The sequence below is a fragment of the Bombina bombina genome, chromosome 12 (assembly GCF_027579735.1).
Source record: "Bombina bombina isolate aBomBom1 chromosome 12, aBomBom1.pri, whole genome shotgun sequence".
Lineage (NCBI taxonomy): Eukaryota > Metazoa > Chordata > Amphibia > Anura > Bombinatoridae > Bombina > Bombina bombina.
In genome coordinates, this window is record NC_069510.1 from 41,071,152 (window position 1) to 41,090,348 (window position 19,197).

At 41.0% G+C, this 19,197-nt stretch overlaps 1 protein-coding gene across 3 annotated transcripts in view; it reads right to left on the minus strand.

Annotated features, from left to right (window-relative positions):
* Nucleotides 1-2,151: 2,151 nt before the first annotated feature.
* The window catches only part of GRIPAP1 (GRIP1 associated protein 1), a 151,213-nt gene continuing 134,167 nt past the window's right edge, over nucleotides 2,152-19,197 (minus strand). For all 3 annotated transcript variants that reach the window (XM_053695509.1, XM_053695508.1, XM_053695511.1), the window contains 2 exons: nucleotides 9,527-9,681; nucleotides 2,152-4,430 (listed from right to left, as the gene is read on the minus strand). In XM_053695509.1, the coding sequence (XP_053551484.1) occupies nucleotides 4,341-4,430; nucleotides 9,527-9,681 (245 nt within the window). In that variant the 3' untranslated portion in view covers nucleotides 2,152-4,340. The remainder of the gene's footprint in view (nucleotides 4,431-9,526; nucleotides 9,682-19,197) is intronic.

The following is a 19,197-nucleotide window of genomic DNA, read 5'->3' on the forward strand; positions in this document are numbered from 1 at the left end:
AGCAGATAGCCCCTCCCCCTTCCAAACAGAAGCAAGCTGGAGTAGGTATATGTCGGTATTCTCCTAAAACTTTGGGGCTTGGTTAGGAGTCTGAAAATCAGAGCAATCTTATTTAAAAATAAAAAAATAAACTGTATGGCTATATAAATGGATCATCTACAAAACATTTATGCAAAGAAAATGCTAGTGTATAATGTCCCTTTAAATGAAAGTAACACCCCTTTGAGGGGCACACTGTTCTCAAGATAGAAACTGCCTTTAGAGAATTCTACCAGAGGCTTCATAGTACTGGCAATATTTCGTATAGCATCTTACAAACCCATAGACCTTGCAGAGTCAGACCCCTTGTCACCATTCTTCCATCAGAGCTCTTCTGATTTTGACATGTCCTATACTTCTCCTTTGCTGCTCTTTAACTATAAAACAGTCTACTTAATTCTGTTGCACTTCCTTCCAATTATATCAATGCCTTAAGTCCTCTGATAAAAGTCAGTTATTTAGAGCAGCTGGACTTCTAGCTTCTAAGTTTGTCATTTCTGAATGCAGCCACAACCAATGAGCTGCAATACGCCTCATTATGTTATATGCTTAGAAGCAGGGCCCCCTCTGCAACATGTTTTGGTGTGTACGGTCATGTGTTGATTTTATTGTTTGCCTTGTATAGTCCTGTAGAATATGTTGCTCTGTAACATACCTCTTGAGAAAGTCTGGGTGCCACCAGATTAAACGCGTTGAGGAAAACGTGTCATCGCAGCAACGCTAGCCAGACTGTAAGAAGTGAACTAGCCCTGAAAGAGATCCATACACCAGATCGGTGATCAAGTAAGGATTGCAGCAGGAGCTTTTAAGTTCGTTAAAGACACGGTCCGGCAGAAGAGTTGTACATAGTGACACTACTAATAATTGCAACTGTTTATTTTATATCTTGTACGTGCATTATAATATTGCGCTACTTTATTTGTCAATAAAACTTTTACCCTTAGAGGTCCATTGTGGGCGCTTGTGTTTTTTCTCATCTATTTCTACAGTGCCAGTATTTTTGGGAGACGTACCGCAGGAAACCTCCCACAACACATAGCTTCAGCCCTTAAGGAAACACTACACTGGGGACTAAGAGGTCATCGTATAAGTTGACCCTCACTTGTGCTTCAGACCTTTAATTGGTCCCCCTATATAAAGTCTTTGTTTTTCTTCGGATTACAACCTCTTGCAGTATACATTTGTATATAAGACTGTGGACAATACTCTCAGGGGTTTTTCGGATACACAAACAGATTCTTCCTGAGAGTCCACGATACATTGATTTATTTATCTATTTATCTTTGACGATACAGTATCATTGCTATAGTGAAACCATTCATACAGCTATAAAATTTAAGATTTTTTTTTTTTAAAAAAAGGGTAGCGCAACAGTTTCTATATCATCTTTAGAATATATTATTGGGTTAGAAGAAATAATGAATAATAATGTCTCTAAATGAGGACAACTGATATAACCAGCCAGTTCTACCATTCAGACTTGCATATAGATGTATGTGTAGAATTGTAGTTCTCTCATGGCCCCTAGGGTGTTGACCTGTTGCCTAAGGTCCAGGTAAAACAACAAGTTGTATCCATGTTTAATACGAGTTTCCTTGTTCTTGCGGTCTGGAGATGGATTAGGTCAACCAACTGGAATTTGGCTATAAGAACTGTGTCCCACACCTTAATGTGGACTTATTGACCTTCATTGAACATGCAATTCAGGGAGCATTTGGCTGATAGATTGTAATACAAGTTGATATATAACTTATTTTGAGTTAGCCTTCAACACTTATAAGGGAATATTCTCTTTTTTGTTTACCCAGTAACCCAGAGCAATAATAAACAACAAGAACATACCATTCTGTTCTGCCCTCCCTTTTTACCATGAATATGTCCATATGATCTGTCTACAGTAAGCAGATGTATAGAATATAGGACATCATAAAATGGGAACTCATTTTCTATATTATCAGAAAACAAAATCCAAGAGTATAGTTTGGTGTTTTCTAAACCACCCACTGATTGGTATTAACTGTGTTGTTTTTGTCTCCATGATCAGGCCAAAATATGGCAAATATTGTGTAAGAAAGGTTTAGGGAAATGAGCCAATTACAGTTAATGAAATAATTATAACAGGAAAACATAATAACTTTAATATGAATAGGTTAGAGGAAAGAAGAAAGATGAATTACAACAAACATTAAAAAAATAAATTAAAGGATTCAACATAATACAGAAAGGTCATATATTTAAAAGAGAAATGCTAGAACAAGAGGCCATGCTCTCAGTCTGCAATCGTAGGGGCATATCATCCAAAGTAATTTAGTGCATAAACAGAGAAACCTGTTTTGTGTGGGCACAGCCCATCATTAGATTATTACTTAGTGGGCAGAAAAGGGCACAAAAAGCTTCCTGCAGGAGGGAACGTAACATAGGGCAGTACCACAGACAGTAGAATAATAAGGGCAGTGTAATGCATAAATATAGTGCAGTCACCTAGCAGAGCAGTGTGACCAGAAGTACAGTACGGGCAGTAATAGTTAAAGGGACATTCCGGTCAAAATTTATACATCTTTTATTAGAAACAGAATTGCAATATAGAAGTATTGGCAAAAATGCTTCTAATAAAAGTTATCACTGGTTTAATGTCAACAATTTTCTCTGTACGTGCATGTCAAGCATATCTAGATATTCTCAGTGCACCAGCATTTTAAATACTGCAGCTGCTCAGAGAGCCAGTGGGGCTTGTATCATGTCAGCAATTAACAAATTGAGTCATTACCAGATGGTACAACCACCTTAGGCTCTCTGAGCAAGTGCTGTGTTTAAAATGCTGGTGCACGGTGCATATTTAAATACACTTTTGAAACAGCTATAACTTTTATTAGAAGCATTTTTGCTAATACATGTATATTATAAAAATGCTTCTATTCAAAACTGAAATGCATCTATGTGGACTCCAATTTTGACTGGAATGTGCCTTTAAACCAACACAGTCACCCAAAAGGTCACTATGAAGGCTAAGTCACCCAAGAAGCAATCAGTCATAGAACAAACAGAAACAGAGTCCAAGTGCACCCGTCATAGCCAACTAGTGGGCCTGTGAACCACACCATAGTTTTTGTAATCAGGGAAAACAAACGGATAATGGGTATTTCAGGGACTTCTGGTGGGTAGGCAACCCAGTCAAAATATATTATTATATAATGTAGGGGGCCCTTAAAAACTCTAAAATATTCATCTGTGGCCTCCATGTGTTAGGAATTGTCCATCACTGATCTAGAACATAGAGTGGGATGAGGGGAGTAACCAAGGGGATGTCCACACCACTTCCTGCAGATAAAATATGGAAGGTTATTTTACCGTTATGGTCTAGCATTAGCCATAAACAGTAGACAACAGTTAATAACCACAGTAGAGAGTTACATGACTGAGTGCTTCTACTTTTATTTCTAGCCCATACAGGTTGTAGCCCAGAGTTAGCAGCGTCCATGCACAAAGTTATAAAGCAGGTGCCAAGGCTCCCCCACATTGGCTGGGCAAAAGGGAGGGAGCTGCAGGCGGAGAGCAGCTTATTGCCTTCAAATTTGCTTCCATGTTCCTTCTCTGCTGAGAACAATCTGTGCTTCATTTGAACAAAAACGAATGGACAGATAAGACAAACCAAGCTCAGCGCGCAGAAACCAAGAGGCACAAAATCATAAGCAATGGGCATTCATATATACAAATCAGTTTACAAGCTGCATTAAATAGACCTACACGGGAGGCTGGCACACACCTCACTGTATATTACAGTACTGTTATGGCATAAAGTTGTCAGACAGTGCCAATGGCTGCAAGTTCTTTCTAGGGTTACGGTTTTGGATGAAGCACTGAGAAAGAAAGGGAGGGATAGTGGATACTTTTCTTGCACTTTTAGGGATCTGAAAGACCCCAGAGGAATGTTTCATAAATGATCTTTAGTTACACTGGTTTTAAGATGATCTCCCCCAGGCAGCCAATGAGAGGTACAGAATAGGACGGTGAACCAAGTAAAACGATTGTGAAAGTAAAAGAAGGGCACAGAAAAGTGGGGGGCAGAGAGGAACGACACACAGAAAGTGTGAGAGGTGGCAGAGGACATAAGAAAGGGACACTGGTAGATGTGTGGCAGGGCTGGAAGAGATCTGGATAGGTACAGACATAAACTGTGCAAATCATTTGTAAAACAAAATGATATTGCACTTAAAATAACATTATTTAAGACAGAGGGAGAGGGGGGAGATCATATAAAGGAGGGTATGGGGGACACTAGAGAGAGATGCAGGGTCAGATCTTCAGCTGGCTGGGTGTGTCTGCTGGATATCTTGGGCTGTAGCACATTCTTTGCTTAATCGAACAATCTCCTGTGACAGAGCCTCAAGATCCTGTAAGGACAGAGAGAGAAATGGGTGGTCACAAATAGACAAGAGGGTCACACAAAGGAGGGGGGATATTACTGTTACATTTGCCTTCCCTACATCCCTCAAAACCATTTATTTTTCCCTAGCACATATTGCTACCCACGGGAAAGCTTTGCCAACTGGTGCCCAAAAGAGGTGGAATTGCATCCTCCCGCTGGGCTGCAGCTGAAGGTTAAGCAGGCACAAAGGAAACCTGCTACTCCCAGCACGGGAGGAGATGCTCAGAACAGACAGCTCAGTGCGTCAGAAAATCAATGGCCAGAGTTATCAGCTCAGTGGCAGTGAATGAGGTTTGACCTTCTGAAGAAAGGCACAAATGCCAAAGAGAGGCTTCTTGATACTGTGAGTGAAACTGTATCCATTGAGATGTGCAAGCCCTTGTGTGTGCCAGTGTGTAGCTGCCAGTGTGTGTGTGTGTAGCTGACAGTGTGTGTGTGTGTGTGTGTGTGTAGCTGACAGTGTGTGTGTGTGTAGCTGACAGTGTGTGTGTGTGTGTGTGTGTGTGTCTGCGTGTAGCTGACAGTATGTGTGTGTAGCTGACAGTGTGTTTGTGTGTAGCTGACAGTGTGTGTGTGTGTGTGTGTAGCTGACAGTGTGTGTGTGTAGCTGACAGTGTGTGTTTGTGTGTAGCTGACAGTGTGTGTGTGTGTGTGTGTGTAGCTGACAATGTGTGTGTGTGTGTAGCTGACAGAGTGTGTGTGTGTGTAGCTGACAGTGTGTGTGTGTAGTTGACAGTGTATTTGTGTGTAGCTGACAATTTGTGTAGCTGACAGTTTGTGTAGCTGACAGTGTGTTTGTTTGTAGCTGACAGTGTGTGTGTGTAGCTGACAGTGTGTGTAGCTGACAGTGTGTTTGTGTGTGTGTGTAGCTGACAGTGTGTGTGTGTGTAGCTGACAGTTTGTGTAGCTGACAGTGTGTGTGTGTTGCTGACAGTGTGTTTGTGTGTAGCTGACAGTGTGTGTGTTTGGCTGACAGTGTGCGTGTTTAGCTGACAGTGTGTTTGTGTGTAGCTGACAGTGTGTGTAGCTGACAGTGTGTGTGTGTGTGTATGTAGCTGACAGTGTGTGTGTGTGTGTAGCTGACAGTGTGTGTAGCTGACAGTGTGTGTGTGTGTGTATGTAGCTGACAGTGTGTGTGTGTGTGTAGCTGACAGTGTGTGCGTGTGTGTAGCTGACAGTGTGTGCATGTGTAGCTGACAGTGTCTATGTGTGTAGCTGACAAGCCTGACAGTCTGTTTGTGTGTAGCTGACAGTGTGTGTGTGTAGCTGACAGTGTGTGCGTGTGCGTAGCTGACAGTGTGTGCGTGTGCGTAGCTGACAGTGTGTGCGTGTGCGTAGCTGACAGTGTGTGCGTGTGCGTAGCTGACAGTGTGTGCGTGTGCGTAGCTAACAGTGTGTTTGTGTGCAGCTGACAGTGTGTGCGTGTGTGTAGCTGACAGTGTGTATGTGTATAGCTGACAGTGTGTGTGTAGCTGACAGTGTGTTTAGCTATAAATACCCAGCATGCATCTGCACTCTCACCCTATAAATATCCAGCATGCACTCACTCTCTCTCATCCTATACACACACAGCATGCACCTGCACTCTCACCCTATAAATACCCAGAATGCACCTGCACTCTCACCCTATAAATACCCAGCATGCACCTGCACTCTCATCCTATAAATACCCATCATGCATCTGCACTCTCACCCTATAAATATCCAGCATGCACCTGCTCTCTCTCATCCTATACACACACAGCATGCACCTGCACTCTCACCCTATAAATACCCAGCATGCACCTGCACTCTCACCCTATAAATACCCAGCATGCACCTGCACTCTCACCCTATAAATACACAGCATGCACCTGCACTCTCATCCTATAAATACCCAGCATGCAACTGCATTCTCACCCTATAAATACCCAGCATGCACCTGCACTCTCACCCTATAAATACCCAGCATACACCTGCACTCTCTCATCCTATAAATACCCCGCATGCACCTGCACTCTCATCCTATAAATACCCAGCATGCACCTGCACTTTCTCATCCTATAAATACCCAGTATGCACCTGCACTCTCACCCTATAAATACCCATCATGCATCTGCACTATAACCCTATAAATATCCAGCATGCACCCGCTCTCTCTCATCCTATACACACACAGCATGCACCTGCACTCTCACCCTATAAATACCCAGCATGCACCTGCACTCTCACCCTATAAATACCCAGCATGCACCTGCACTCTCTCATCCTATAAAAACACAGCATGCACCTGCACTCTCACCCTATAAATACCCAGCATGCACCTGCACTCTCATCCTATAAATAGCCAGCATGCACCTGCACTCTCATCCTATAAATACCCAGCATGCACCTGCACTCTCACCCTATACATATACAGAATTAATCTACAATCTCACATGTTCATACCCAGACTCTGACTTTTGACTCTGCTCTTACCCACTCATACCTAGAATGCACATGCACTCTCACCCACTCATCTAGAATGCGCCTGCACTCTCACCCACTCATATGCAGAATGTGTCTGCACTCTATCCCACTCATATCTAGAATGTGCCTGCACTCTCCCCTACTCATATCTAGAATGCGCCTGCACTCTCACCCACTCATATCTAGAATGCGCCTGCACTCTCACCCACTCATATCTAGAATGTGTCTGCACTCTCACTCACTCATATCTAGAATGCGTCTGCACTCTCACTCACTCTTATCTAGGAAGGATGCGACCTCAAACCCACTCAAACCTACCAATCTGCCTGCACTCTCACCCACTTGTACCTAGAATGCAACTGTGCTCTGTCACTCATTCCTAGAATATACCTAGGCTCTTGTCCTCTCATACTTTACCTTCCCTCTCATCCATGAGTACATAGAATGCACCTACAATATCACTAACTTACACCTAGAAGGCAACTGTGTTCTCAGTCTCTAATGTTTAGAATTTACCTACACTATCGCCCACTCATACCAAGAACGTACATCCCCTTTCACCTTTGAGTACTTAGATTACATCTGCGCTCTCAAACTTATATATACCCAGAATATATCAGCACTACAATACATCTGTAATACATCTATGCTCTCACCCACACATATGTGTAATGTAACTGTGTCCTTAAAGGGACACACTACTCATATGCTAAATCACTTGAAACTGAAAAAATTCTAAAAAAAAAATGAAGAAATAAACAGCAGCCAATCAGCATCAACAGTGCTGAGGTCATGAACTCTTTTACTGTGATCTCATGAGATTTGACTTAACTCTCATGAGATTTTATTGTAAACTTTCTTAAGCCGAATAGGGAAATAACATGAGAGTGCACGTAAGCTCGCTCCTTCCGCTGTCCTAGGGCAGACATACTAATATGCTGCTTAGAAGTCCTTTACAATGGGATGTGGCTACTGAGAAACTTTTGAGGTAAAATATCTTTCTTTTTTACATAGAGATGCTCAGGTGATATTTTCTAGTCAGCTTTTTACAGCTATGCTGCATCACTTTCAAGTGTTTAAACATTTGGGTATTATGGCCCTTTAACCATATTCTTACATAGAATGTACATGTGCTGTTCTCATTCTGAAATACCATCATGCACTTTTGCCCCAGCAATAGCCCAGCCCTGTTCTAGGTCTGCTAATTTCCCAGAATCTAAAAGATAGGAAAAAACAGTAAAAAGTGCAGGCAGTAATTATCCACTAAAAATCCAACACAGCCAATAAAACCCACAATATTGGATTAAAATATAAATAAAAAAACAAAGATATTTGGATGCGACCCTCTCAGGGGTGATCAAGTCTAAAAATGGATAGCATCACCAAGAGACCAACTGGTTGTGTTACTCGGTTAAAAATAAATAAAAAGATAAGGAATACCCTGAAACAAAAAATCCCACACAGAGGTTAAATTAAAATACTTTACTTGTTAATTTGTTCATCCAACATTAAAATAGTTTAAAAAGCAACAAAATACATAAGTTTAATATATAAATCTTCTAAACAAACTAAAGAGTGAATGCAATGTCTTGTGAGGTATGGTTACAATGTAGTAACAATAAAGTAACAGCTAAAATTCTAAACTAGCTAAGTATACAAAAAAATAGAGTTAGTGTTATTTCAGATAGAGTAAGTATTATTTATCAAGAGACATATAATGTAAGTGCTAATTGATATTGTTATAGTCCAGAATCTTACGATTCCTAATAAACTGGCCAGTAATAGGAATAGTTCACAGACAATATAGTGTTTAAAAGGTATATATCTGTATAAAAAAGTGACCAGGACTTTGTAGTGGATAAAAAGGATTTTTAGGCCAACCTTGAAGGAGAAAACGTCCGTTGGAGGATGCAGTCTTTCAAGCTTTCTGGCGAATTACTGTATGCTTTGTATTGATGGTGGCACGTCCTTGAGCCCGGAATACAAGAAGAAATTATTCCCTTCAATGTTCTTCTAGTTTATTTCGGATGTTTGGGAGCAGGCTCGATGTCCGTTGTTAACTCTGACCGCAGGGATTCCGATACTGCTCCTGTGCCTGCAAACTCTCTCCAGCTTTCTTTTTTGGGTGGTAATATTCCTCTGTTGCTCAAATAATCCTTACAACAAACAATACGCGTTTCATCTGTATCTACAGCCATTCTCAAGCGATCAAACATCCGAATTATGATTGATAACAATATCAATTAGCACTTACATTATTTGTATATTGCTAAATAGTACTTACACTATCTGAAATAACACTAACTCCATTTTTTTCAATACTTAGCAAGTTTATGTTACCACATTGTAACTATCCCTCACAATAGATTTGCATTCACTCTTTAGAAGAGTTTTAGAAGATTTATATATTATGTATTTTGTTGCTTTTTAAACTATTTTAATATTGGATAAACAATTTAACCAGTAAAGTATTTTAATTTAACCTCTGTGTGGGATTTTCTGTTTCAGGGTATTCCTTATCATTTTATTTATTTTTAACTGAGTAACACAACCAGTTAGTCTCTTGGTGGTGCTATCCATTTTTAAAACTTAATTTCCCAGAATGCCTCTCACCTTCTGTAAGTGCACATTCTTGGTCAGTTGCTCTTCCAGCATGTTCTGAAGCTTCTTGTTCATCTCCCTGAGGTTCTCATCTCCAGGCTTCACTAGGTCCCGCAAGACACTACCCAGACTGCTCCGGTCCACATGTCCGTGAGCTCCTGACACATCTAAAAAGAGAAGACGCAAAAGTAAGCAGCATAGGAGTGGAAAAGTACACTAAAAAAGAATTAGCATTTACCCAAGAAACCCAACTAACAAGCTCAAGTAGAAAGACGCAACCAATGATTCACACACAAGAAAAGCAACAAACACGGGTCTATGAATAAGGCTACCTACCAGCCGAAACGCGTAAGACCGACTGGTTGCTGTGGAGTAATGGCATAACTTTTTTACTCATTTTTTCTTATACCCCCTTTTTCTGAGTGTATTTTTTATGTGTTCTTTTTTTATCATTAAACTTACCACATTTTTTCTCAAGTGGCTCGCTGGATTTTTGTTTCTTTCTTCAAACACGGGAGTAATAACTAACTGAGCAATGAGGTGCACCAGAGAGATCTGAACACTATCTGCTGGTGTTTGGAAAAGTGCTGGCATACAGCAGAGATGCCCATAAAACCTACAGGAACATTTGTAGGAGCCAGAGATACAAACCTATATTGAGATGTATAAATAATCTGAAAACTTAGAGCCAGAACCAGAAATTTATGAGCGGTGACTCATGGTAGATGTAAACCCCATGCTTTAAATCGACATTAAACACTAAGGGCCAGATAACGAGGAGAGCGCAAACATTTGCGGTCAAGCGATAAGGGTTTTTTCTTGAGTGTTTGTGCTCGTTGGGCTTATTGCTAACATTACGTGTTGAAAAAAAATTTGATCGCTTGAGCGCATTTGCGATTTATGCTAGAATGATTACCGCAACTTCAGAGCTCTGGTTAACCGTTTTGCAAAACTAAAAAGTTGAACAAAACACATCAAAAATACATTACACAGTACAGTTACACTTCTAATAACACTGTCTAATAAAAATTATTAAATAAATATTGCATACAAAAGTTATAAATGCTCAAAGATATGAGATCTCAGGTGTTAGGGAAAAAAGGCAGGCAAAGGACTTTAACTTAGAGATACATAGATAAACATGTCTATATATATATATATATATATATATATATATATATATATATATATATATATATATATTTATATGTGTATTTATGTATTTACAGACATATATACACATATAAACACATAAATATATGTATACATAAATAGATATATATAAGTGCATTGGAGCCCTTTGCAGTTAAGTAGATGAAAACATGTAAAAACAGAATTTATGTTTACCTGATAAATTACTTTCTCCAACGGTGTGTCCGGTCCACGGCGTCATCCTTACTTGTGGGATATTCTCTTCCCCAACAGGAAATGGCAAAGAGCCCAGCAAAGCTGGTCACATGATCCCTCCTAGGCTCCGCCTACCCCAGTCATTCGACCGACGTTAAGGAGGAATATTTGCATAGGAGAAACCATATGGTACCGTGGTGACTGTAGTTAAAGAAAATAAATTATCAGACCTGATTAAAAAAACCAGGGCGGGCCGTGGACCGGACACACCGTTGGAGAAAGTAATTTATCAGGTAAACATAAATTCTGTTTTCTCCAACATAGGTGTGTCCGGTCCACGGCGTCATCCTTACTTGTGGGAACCAATACCAAAGCTTTAGGACACGGATGAAGGGAGGGAGCAAATCAGGTCACCTAAATGGAAGGCACCACGGCTTGCAAAACCTTTCTCCCAAAAATAGCCTCAGAAGAAGCAAAAGTATCAAACTTGTAAAATTTGGTAAAAGTGTGCAGTGAAGACCAAGTCGCTGCCCTACATATCTGATCAACAGAAGCCTCGTTCTTGAAGGCCCACGTGGAAGCCACAACCCTAGTGGAATGAGCTGTGATTCTTTCGGGAGGCTGCCGTCCGGCAGTCTCGTAAGCCAATCTGATGATGCTTTTAATCCAAAAAGAGAGAGAGGTAGAAGTTGCTTTTTGACCTCTCCTTTTACCGGAATAAACAACAAACAAGGAAGATGTTTGTCTAAAATCCTTTGTAGCATCTAAATAGAATTTTAGAGCGCGAACAACATCCAAATTGTGCAACAAACGTTCCTTCTTTGAAACTGGTTTCGGACACAGAGAAGGTACGATAATCTCCTGGTTAATGTTTTTGTTAGAAACAACTTTTGGAAGAAAACCAGGTTTAGTACGTAAAACCACCTTATCTGCATGGAACACCAGATAAGGAGGAGAACACTGCAGAGCAGATAATTCTGAAACTCTTCTAGCAGAAGAAATTGCAACTAAAAACAAAACTTTCCAAGATAATAACTTAATATCAACGGAATGTAAGGGTTCAAACGGAACCCCCTGAAGAACTGAAAGAACTAAATTGAGACTCCAAGGAGGAGTCAAAGGTTTGTAAACAGGCTTAATTCTAACCAGAGCCTGAACAAAGGCTTGAACATCTGGCACAGCTGCCAGCTTTTTGTGAAGTAACACAGACAAGGCAGAAATCTGTCCCTTCAGGGAACTTGCAGATAATCCTTTTTCCAATCCTTCTTGAAGGAAGGATAGAATCTTAGGAATCTTAACCTTGTCCCAAGGGAATCCTTTAGATTCACACCAACAGATATATTTTTTCCAAATTTTGTGGTAAATCTTTCTAGTTACAGTCTTTCTGGCCTGAACAAGAGTATCGATAACAGAATCTGAGAACCCTCGCTTCGATAAGATCAAGCGTTCAATCTCCAAGCAGTCAGCTGGAGTAAAACCAGATTCGGATGTTCGAACGGACCCTGAACAAGAAGGTCTCGTCTCAAAGGTAGCTTCCAAGGTGGAGCCGATGACATATTCACCAGATCTGCATACCAAGTCCTGCGTGGCCACGCAGGAGCTATCAAGATCACCGACGCCCTCTCCTGATTGATCCTGGCTACCAGCCTGGGGATGAGAGGAAACGGCGGGAACACATAAGCTAGTTTGAAGGTCCAAGGTGCTACTAGTGCATCCACTAGAGCCGCCTTGGGATCCCTGGATCTGGACCCGTAGCAAGGAACTTTGAAGTTCTGACGAGAGGCCATCAGATCCATGTCTGGAATGCCCCACAGCTGAGTGACTTGGGCAAAGATTTCCGGATGGAGTTCCCACTCCCCCGGATGCAATGTCTGACGACTCAGAAAATCCGCTTCCCAATTTTCCACTCCTGGGATGTGGATAGCAGACAGGTGGCAGGAGTGAGACTCCGCCCATAGAATGATTTTGGTCACTTCTTCCATCGCTAGGGAACTCCTTGTTCCCCCCTGATGGTTGATGTACGCGACAATTGTCATGTTGTCTGATTGAAACCGTATGAACTTGGCCCTCGCTAGCTGAGGCCAAGCCTTGAGAGGATTGAATATCGCTCTCAGTTCCAGAATATTTATCGGTAGAAGAGATTCTTCCCGAGACCAAAGACCCTGAGCTTTCAGGGATCCCCAGACCGCGCCCCAGCCCATCAGACTGGCGTCGGTCGTGACAATGACCCACTCTGGTCTGCGGAATGTCATCCCTTGTGACAGGTTGTCCAGGGACAGCCACCAACGGAGTGAGTCTCTGGTCCTCTGATTTACTTGTATCTTCGGAGACAAGTCTGTATAGTCCCCATTCCACTGACTGAGCATGCACAGTTGTAATGGTCTCAGATGAATGCGCGCAAAAGGAACTATGTCCATTGCCGCTACCATCAACCCGATCACTTCCATGCACTGAGCTATGGAAGGAAGAGGAACGGAATGAAGTATCCGACAAGAGTCTAGAAGTTTTGTTTTTCTGGCCTCTGTCAGAAAAATCCTCATTTCTAAGGAGTCTATTATTGTTCCCAAGAAGGGAACCCTTGTTGACGGAGATAGAGAACTCTTTTCCACGTTCACTTTCCATCCGTGAGATCTGAGAAAGGCCAGGACAATGTCCGTGTGAGCCTTTGCTTGAGGAAGGGACGACGCTTGAATCAGAATGTCGTCCAAGTAAGGTACTACAGCAATGCCCCTTGGTCTTAGCACAGCTAGAAGGGACCCTAGTACCTTTGTGAAAATCCTTGGAGCAGTGGCTAATCCGAAAGGAAGCGCCACGAACTGGTAATGCTTGTCCAGGAATGCGAACCTTAGGAACCGATGATGTTCCTTGTGGATAGGAATATGTAGATACGCGTCCTTTAAATCCACCGTGGTCATGAATTGACCTTCCTGGATGGAAGGAAGAATAGTTCGAATGGTTTCCATCTTGAACGATGGAACCTTGAGAAACTTGTTTAAGATCTTGAGATCTAAGATTGGTCTGAACGTTCCCTCGATTTAGTTTTCGCCTTGAAAGGCCGATCCTGAGGAAGGGCGTGGCCCTTACCCCCAGTGATATCAGAGATAATCTCTTTCAAGTCAGGGCCAAACAGCGTTTTCCCCTTGAAAGGAATGTTAAGTAGCTTGTTCTTGGAAGACGCATCAGCCGACCAAGATTTCAACCAAAGCGCTCTGCGCGCCACAATAGCAAACCCAGAATTCTTAGCCGCTAACCTAGCCAATTGCAAAGTGGCGTCTAGGGTGAAAGAATTAGCCAATTTGAGAGCATTGATTCTGTCCATAATCTCCTCATAAGGAGGAGAATCACTATCGACCGCCTTTATCAGCTCATTGAACCAGAAACATGCGGCTGTAGCGACAGGGACAATGCATGAAATTGGTTGTAGAAGGTAACCCTGCTGAACAAACATCTTTTTAAGCAGACCTTCTAATTTTTTATCCATAGGATCTTTGAAAGCACAACTATCCTCTATGGGTATAGTGGTGCGTTTGTTTAAAGTGGAAACCGCTCCCTCGACCTTGGGGACTGTCTGCCATAAGTCCTTTCTGGGGTCGACCATAGGAAACAATTTTTTAAATATGGGGGGAGGGACGAAAGGAATACCGGGCCTTTCCCATTCTTTATTAACAATGTCCGCCACCCGCTTGGGTATAGGAAAAGCTTCTGGGAGCCCCGGCACCTCTAGGAACTTGTCCATTTTACATAGTTTCTCTGGGATGACCAACTTGTCACAATCATCCAGAGTGGATAATACCTCCTTAAGCAGAATGCGGAGATGTTCCAACTTAAATCTAAATGTAATCACATCAGGTTCAGCTTGTTGAGAAATGTTCCCTGAATCAGTAATTTCTCCCTCAGACAAAACCTCCCTGGCCCCATCAGACTGGGTTAGGGGCCCTTCAGAAACATTAATATCAGCGTCGTCATGCTCTTCAGTATCTAAAACAGAGCAGTCGCGCTTACGCTGATAAGTGTTCATTTTGGCTAAAATGTTTTTGACAGAATTATCCATTACAGCCGTTAATTGTTGCATAGTAAGGAGTATTGGCGCGCTAGATGTACTAGGGGCCTCCTGAGTGGGCAAGACTCGTGTAGACGAAGGAGGGAATGATGCAGTACCATGCTTACTCCCCTCACTTGAGGAATCATCTTGGGCATCATTGTGAATAATAAAAACTACAGTTAAACACTAAAAAACTCTAAGCCATCTCCGTGGAGATGTTGCCTGTACAACGGCAAAGAGAATGACTGGGGTAGGCGGAGCCTAGGAGGGATCATGTGACCAGCTTTGCTGGGCTCTTTGCCATTTCCTGTTGGGGAAGAGAATATCCCACAAGTAAGGATGACGCCGTGGACCGGACACACCTATGTTGGAGAAAGCATATTTATGCAGTATTCATTTTTGATAAATCGTTTAGCTATGTATTTACTGTAAATATTTCACATTCCAATGTTCTGCACATAGCAAAATATGTTCTAAGTATTTCTAAATAGATATTCCTATATATAGCTGTGTATATCTATACCTATATATAATCATGTATAGATATATAGCGTTATAGATATATATTGTACTAAAAAAATATATATCTAGAAATATTTATTTATGAATAAATAGAACATATTCTTCTATGTGAAGAACACTGGAATGTGAAATAGTAATATTTTCATGTTGAATTATCGCACATGAGAATATGTGATCGGGTTTGGGCAAGAGTGGGGTGTTATTTTTTTTTTAAACTTTTTTTTTCTTCATTGACTTTTAGGGGGAAAACGTGAACGTGCCTGCAATATTCTAAGTTTGGCTTTTTGCTCTTGTCAAGTTAGCATCCGAGCGAAAACACTTTACTTTCAACTCATTATACGAGCACAACCCGGCGAGCGCAAAAAGCTTACTTCTAGCACAATAAATGCTCGTGCGCCACTTGTAATCTGGCCCTAAATAAATGCGAGATAGAACGATGTATTCAGATTTGTCTGAGAATAACATGTTGATGTATTTTTTAAAGTTTCATTAGTTGTTTAAATAGCAGAAAAATAAGTTTTAGTGACTATAAAACACAGGGAGCTGCCATGTTGTAACTTAGGTTACCTTCTCTGCTGTGGCCAATTAGAGACAGTTATAAATAGGTCACTAGAGTGAGCAGCCAATGGCTGTGTGCAATAGAACAGTGTTCTGCAATTTCAATTTCTAATAGGAACAGAAAAGCTCACAATTTCAGAATGGAATTACAGGCAAAGAGGACAAAATAATTAATGAAAGTATTTTTTAGCATTTTTTTTATATATATATAATTTATCATTTTACCATCTCAAAGTAAGTAATGTCCCTTTAAAGATATCACTTTGTGACTACAAAATTCTGCATTTCACTAGCCACATATAAATGCTGCCCTCCAACAACTTATTTAGTAATGTACTCATTTAGCACAATCTTTAGAATAAAGCACCCACCAAAAACTACAAAATAAAACTGAAATAAGAAACCACCACCTAATAGAAAAAAATGGATATTGGTTTAATGAACTAGTCTTTGAATGCAGTATTGTCTTAAAGGGACATTAAAACTGCTGCGTACAACTACATTAGCTTTTGTTTTTCCTCCTGTGCTTGTAGCTGTCTTCAAAGCTATTCTCTTATTTTAACCCTTCAAAAGTTCTGTTTAGCGAAGTTCTGCATCTTCACACTGGGCGCGGCCATCTTGAAATGTAAGTATTCTTGCACCATGTGACCACAGATCAGTGATATGTTGTCTTGACAAGCCGTATCCTGCACTTCAGTTTAACGTGCACAATACAGAGCAGGTGCTGTACATTTTTGCAGTGACTGCATTTCTCTATGTTAGCCCATAAGAGAAAGAAGGCAAGCTGCACAAACGTCTGCGCTGCAAAAAACACACTTCACAGGGGAAACCTTAGACAGCTGCTATAATCTCAATATATGTACCCCAAACCACTACACCTCCCTAAGAGGTGAGGAGAGACACAAGGTATGAGAGAGAGAGGGTGAGAAAGCGCTGTAAAAAGGGGGGTGGGAGGACGTCAGTATTAAACAGTGAAAGCAAACAATATATGGGAAATTGCTGGTTAAAGTGAAAGTAAATTTTGATGCAATTGTGCCCGGTTTTTAAAAATTAGATTAAAAACAGAGGCACTTTAATTCATCAAAATTTACATTTCATTCGTGCTGTGAAAAAAAAAACTTACAGCAGCTCCAGCTTCCCCCCCCCCGTTGCAAAGCCTCTTCTTGGGTCTAAAATGAGGAATTCGGCTTCCTCCAATCACGGCTTTGAATCAGATACTGATTCCCCGTGATTAGAGGAGGACCTATCCATCATTTCTGACATCAGAAATGGCTTGCGACGACCGGAGGAAGCTAGAGCTGCTGTCAAATTTAAAAGGTAAGTTTTTTTTCACAACAAGTGAAATGTAAATTTTGATGAATTAAAGTGCCCCTGTTTTTAATCGAACTAAATGAATCAGTCTCTGTTGTTGTTTGTAAAACACCTGCAGTGAGGAAGACAATCAAAAGTAAATATGATGATGTCACACAGACGGTAGCCGGTAGATATAGCACTTACTAGAAAGTACCTCAATCATATGAGGTAAGTTGCCGCATCTATCAGTGGTTATTGTGTCAGTTCTTCTCCCTTTGGAGTAAGGTGAGTAAGCTTGAAGAGGTCGTCGTTAGAAGTCCCTCTGAGTCCAGCAGTTGTGCGAAGTGAAAAACACAAGGAAGGTACATAGCGTAATACAGTTTTATTAAAGGAAAAGTATATAAAACGTGCAAAATGACCACTTACATTTAAATCAGGTGTAAAAGAAGTTCCAACAGGATTATATCCGAGATATCTTTTACACCCGATTGGTACTCTGTTTACCTGGAAGTGCCCTGAGGGTTTCATTGTGTACATATGTGTCTTATGGGCCTTTGCATACCTCATATGTTTGAGGATTTTAAATGTAAGTGGTCATTTTGCGCGTTTTATATACTTTTCCTTTAATAAAACTGTATTATGCTATGTACCTTCCTTGTGTTTTTCACTTCGCACAACTGCTGGACTCACAGAGGGACGACGACCTCTTCAAGCTTACTCTGACACATCCTGATCTCTAAATTGGATACGAGATATCACCAGCGGCTTACCACTGATAGATGCGGCAACTTACCTCATATGATTGAGGTACTTTCTAGTAAGTGCTATACCTACCAGCTACCGTCTGTGTGACATCATCATTTACTTTTGATTGTCTTCCTCACTGCAGGTGTTTTACAAACAACAACAGAGACTGATTCATTTAGTTGTTTAACCAGCAATTTCCCATATATTGATTGCATTCACTGTTTAATACTGAGGTCCTCCCATCCCCCTTTTTACAGCGTTGTCTAGCTCTCATATATATATATATATATATATATATATATTAATATCTTAGAATTGCCTGTAGATAACCTGAGTTTAGGATTTGGATAATCCCAAAATAAATTATTTATTTGCATCTAAACTCAAAATTGTATTTATCCACAGAAACATTAGAAAAATGAGGATAGCTGGCAAATAAAATGTTTGTTCCACGACAACACAACAGAACTATATAACCAGAAAAAAAAGACAGCAGAGAAGACGTCTAAAAAGAGACCGAACAACAGAGGTTAAGATCTCAAGCAACAGAGTGAGTGTCTCAAATGACTTATGTTTCATGCACAGATCAAATAGAAAACGGTAAGATTCCCTAACCAGATAACTCCCTCACCAACAGATTGTTCTATCCCTCATTGGAAGATAACTCCCTCACTGGTAGATTAGCTCTGTTCCTCATTGGTAGAGATCTCGCTCACTAGTAGATTGCTTTATCCTTCATTGATAGATAACTCCATCACCAGGAGATTGCTCTATCCCTCATTGGTAGGTAACTACCTCACTCGTAAATTGCTCTGTTACTTGTTGGTAGCTTGCTGTGTCCCTCATAGGTAGATAACCCCCTAACAGGTAGATTTCTTTGTCCATCAGTGGTAGGTAACTCTCACTGGTAGGTTCTTCTGTCCCTCACTCCCTTCTGGTAGGATATTGCTCTGTCTCTCAGCGATTGCTCTCTGGGACTAGGCACATCAGGCACATGCCCTCTCTCTCTCCTCTGGTACATACCTTGTCATGTTTTTTAGATACATGCCCCCCCACCCCTAAGGTTAAGGGTTTGTCTCATTAGATGTTTATGTAAGCTTGAAGTATTTTCATATATCTAGTGCAGTGTCTTTAGTGCATTCCTCATTCTCCATTCAGTCGTCTCGCTCTCCCG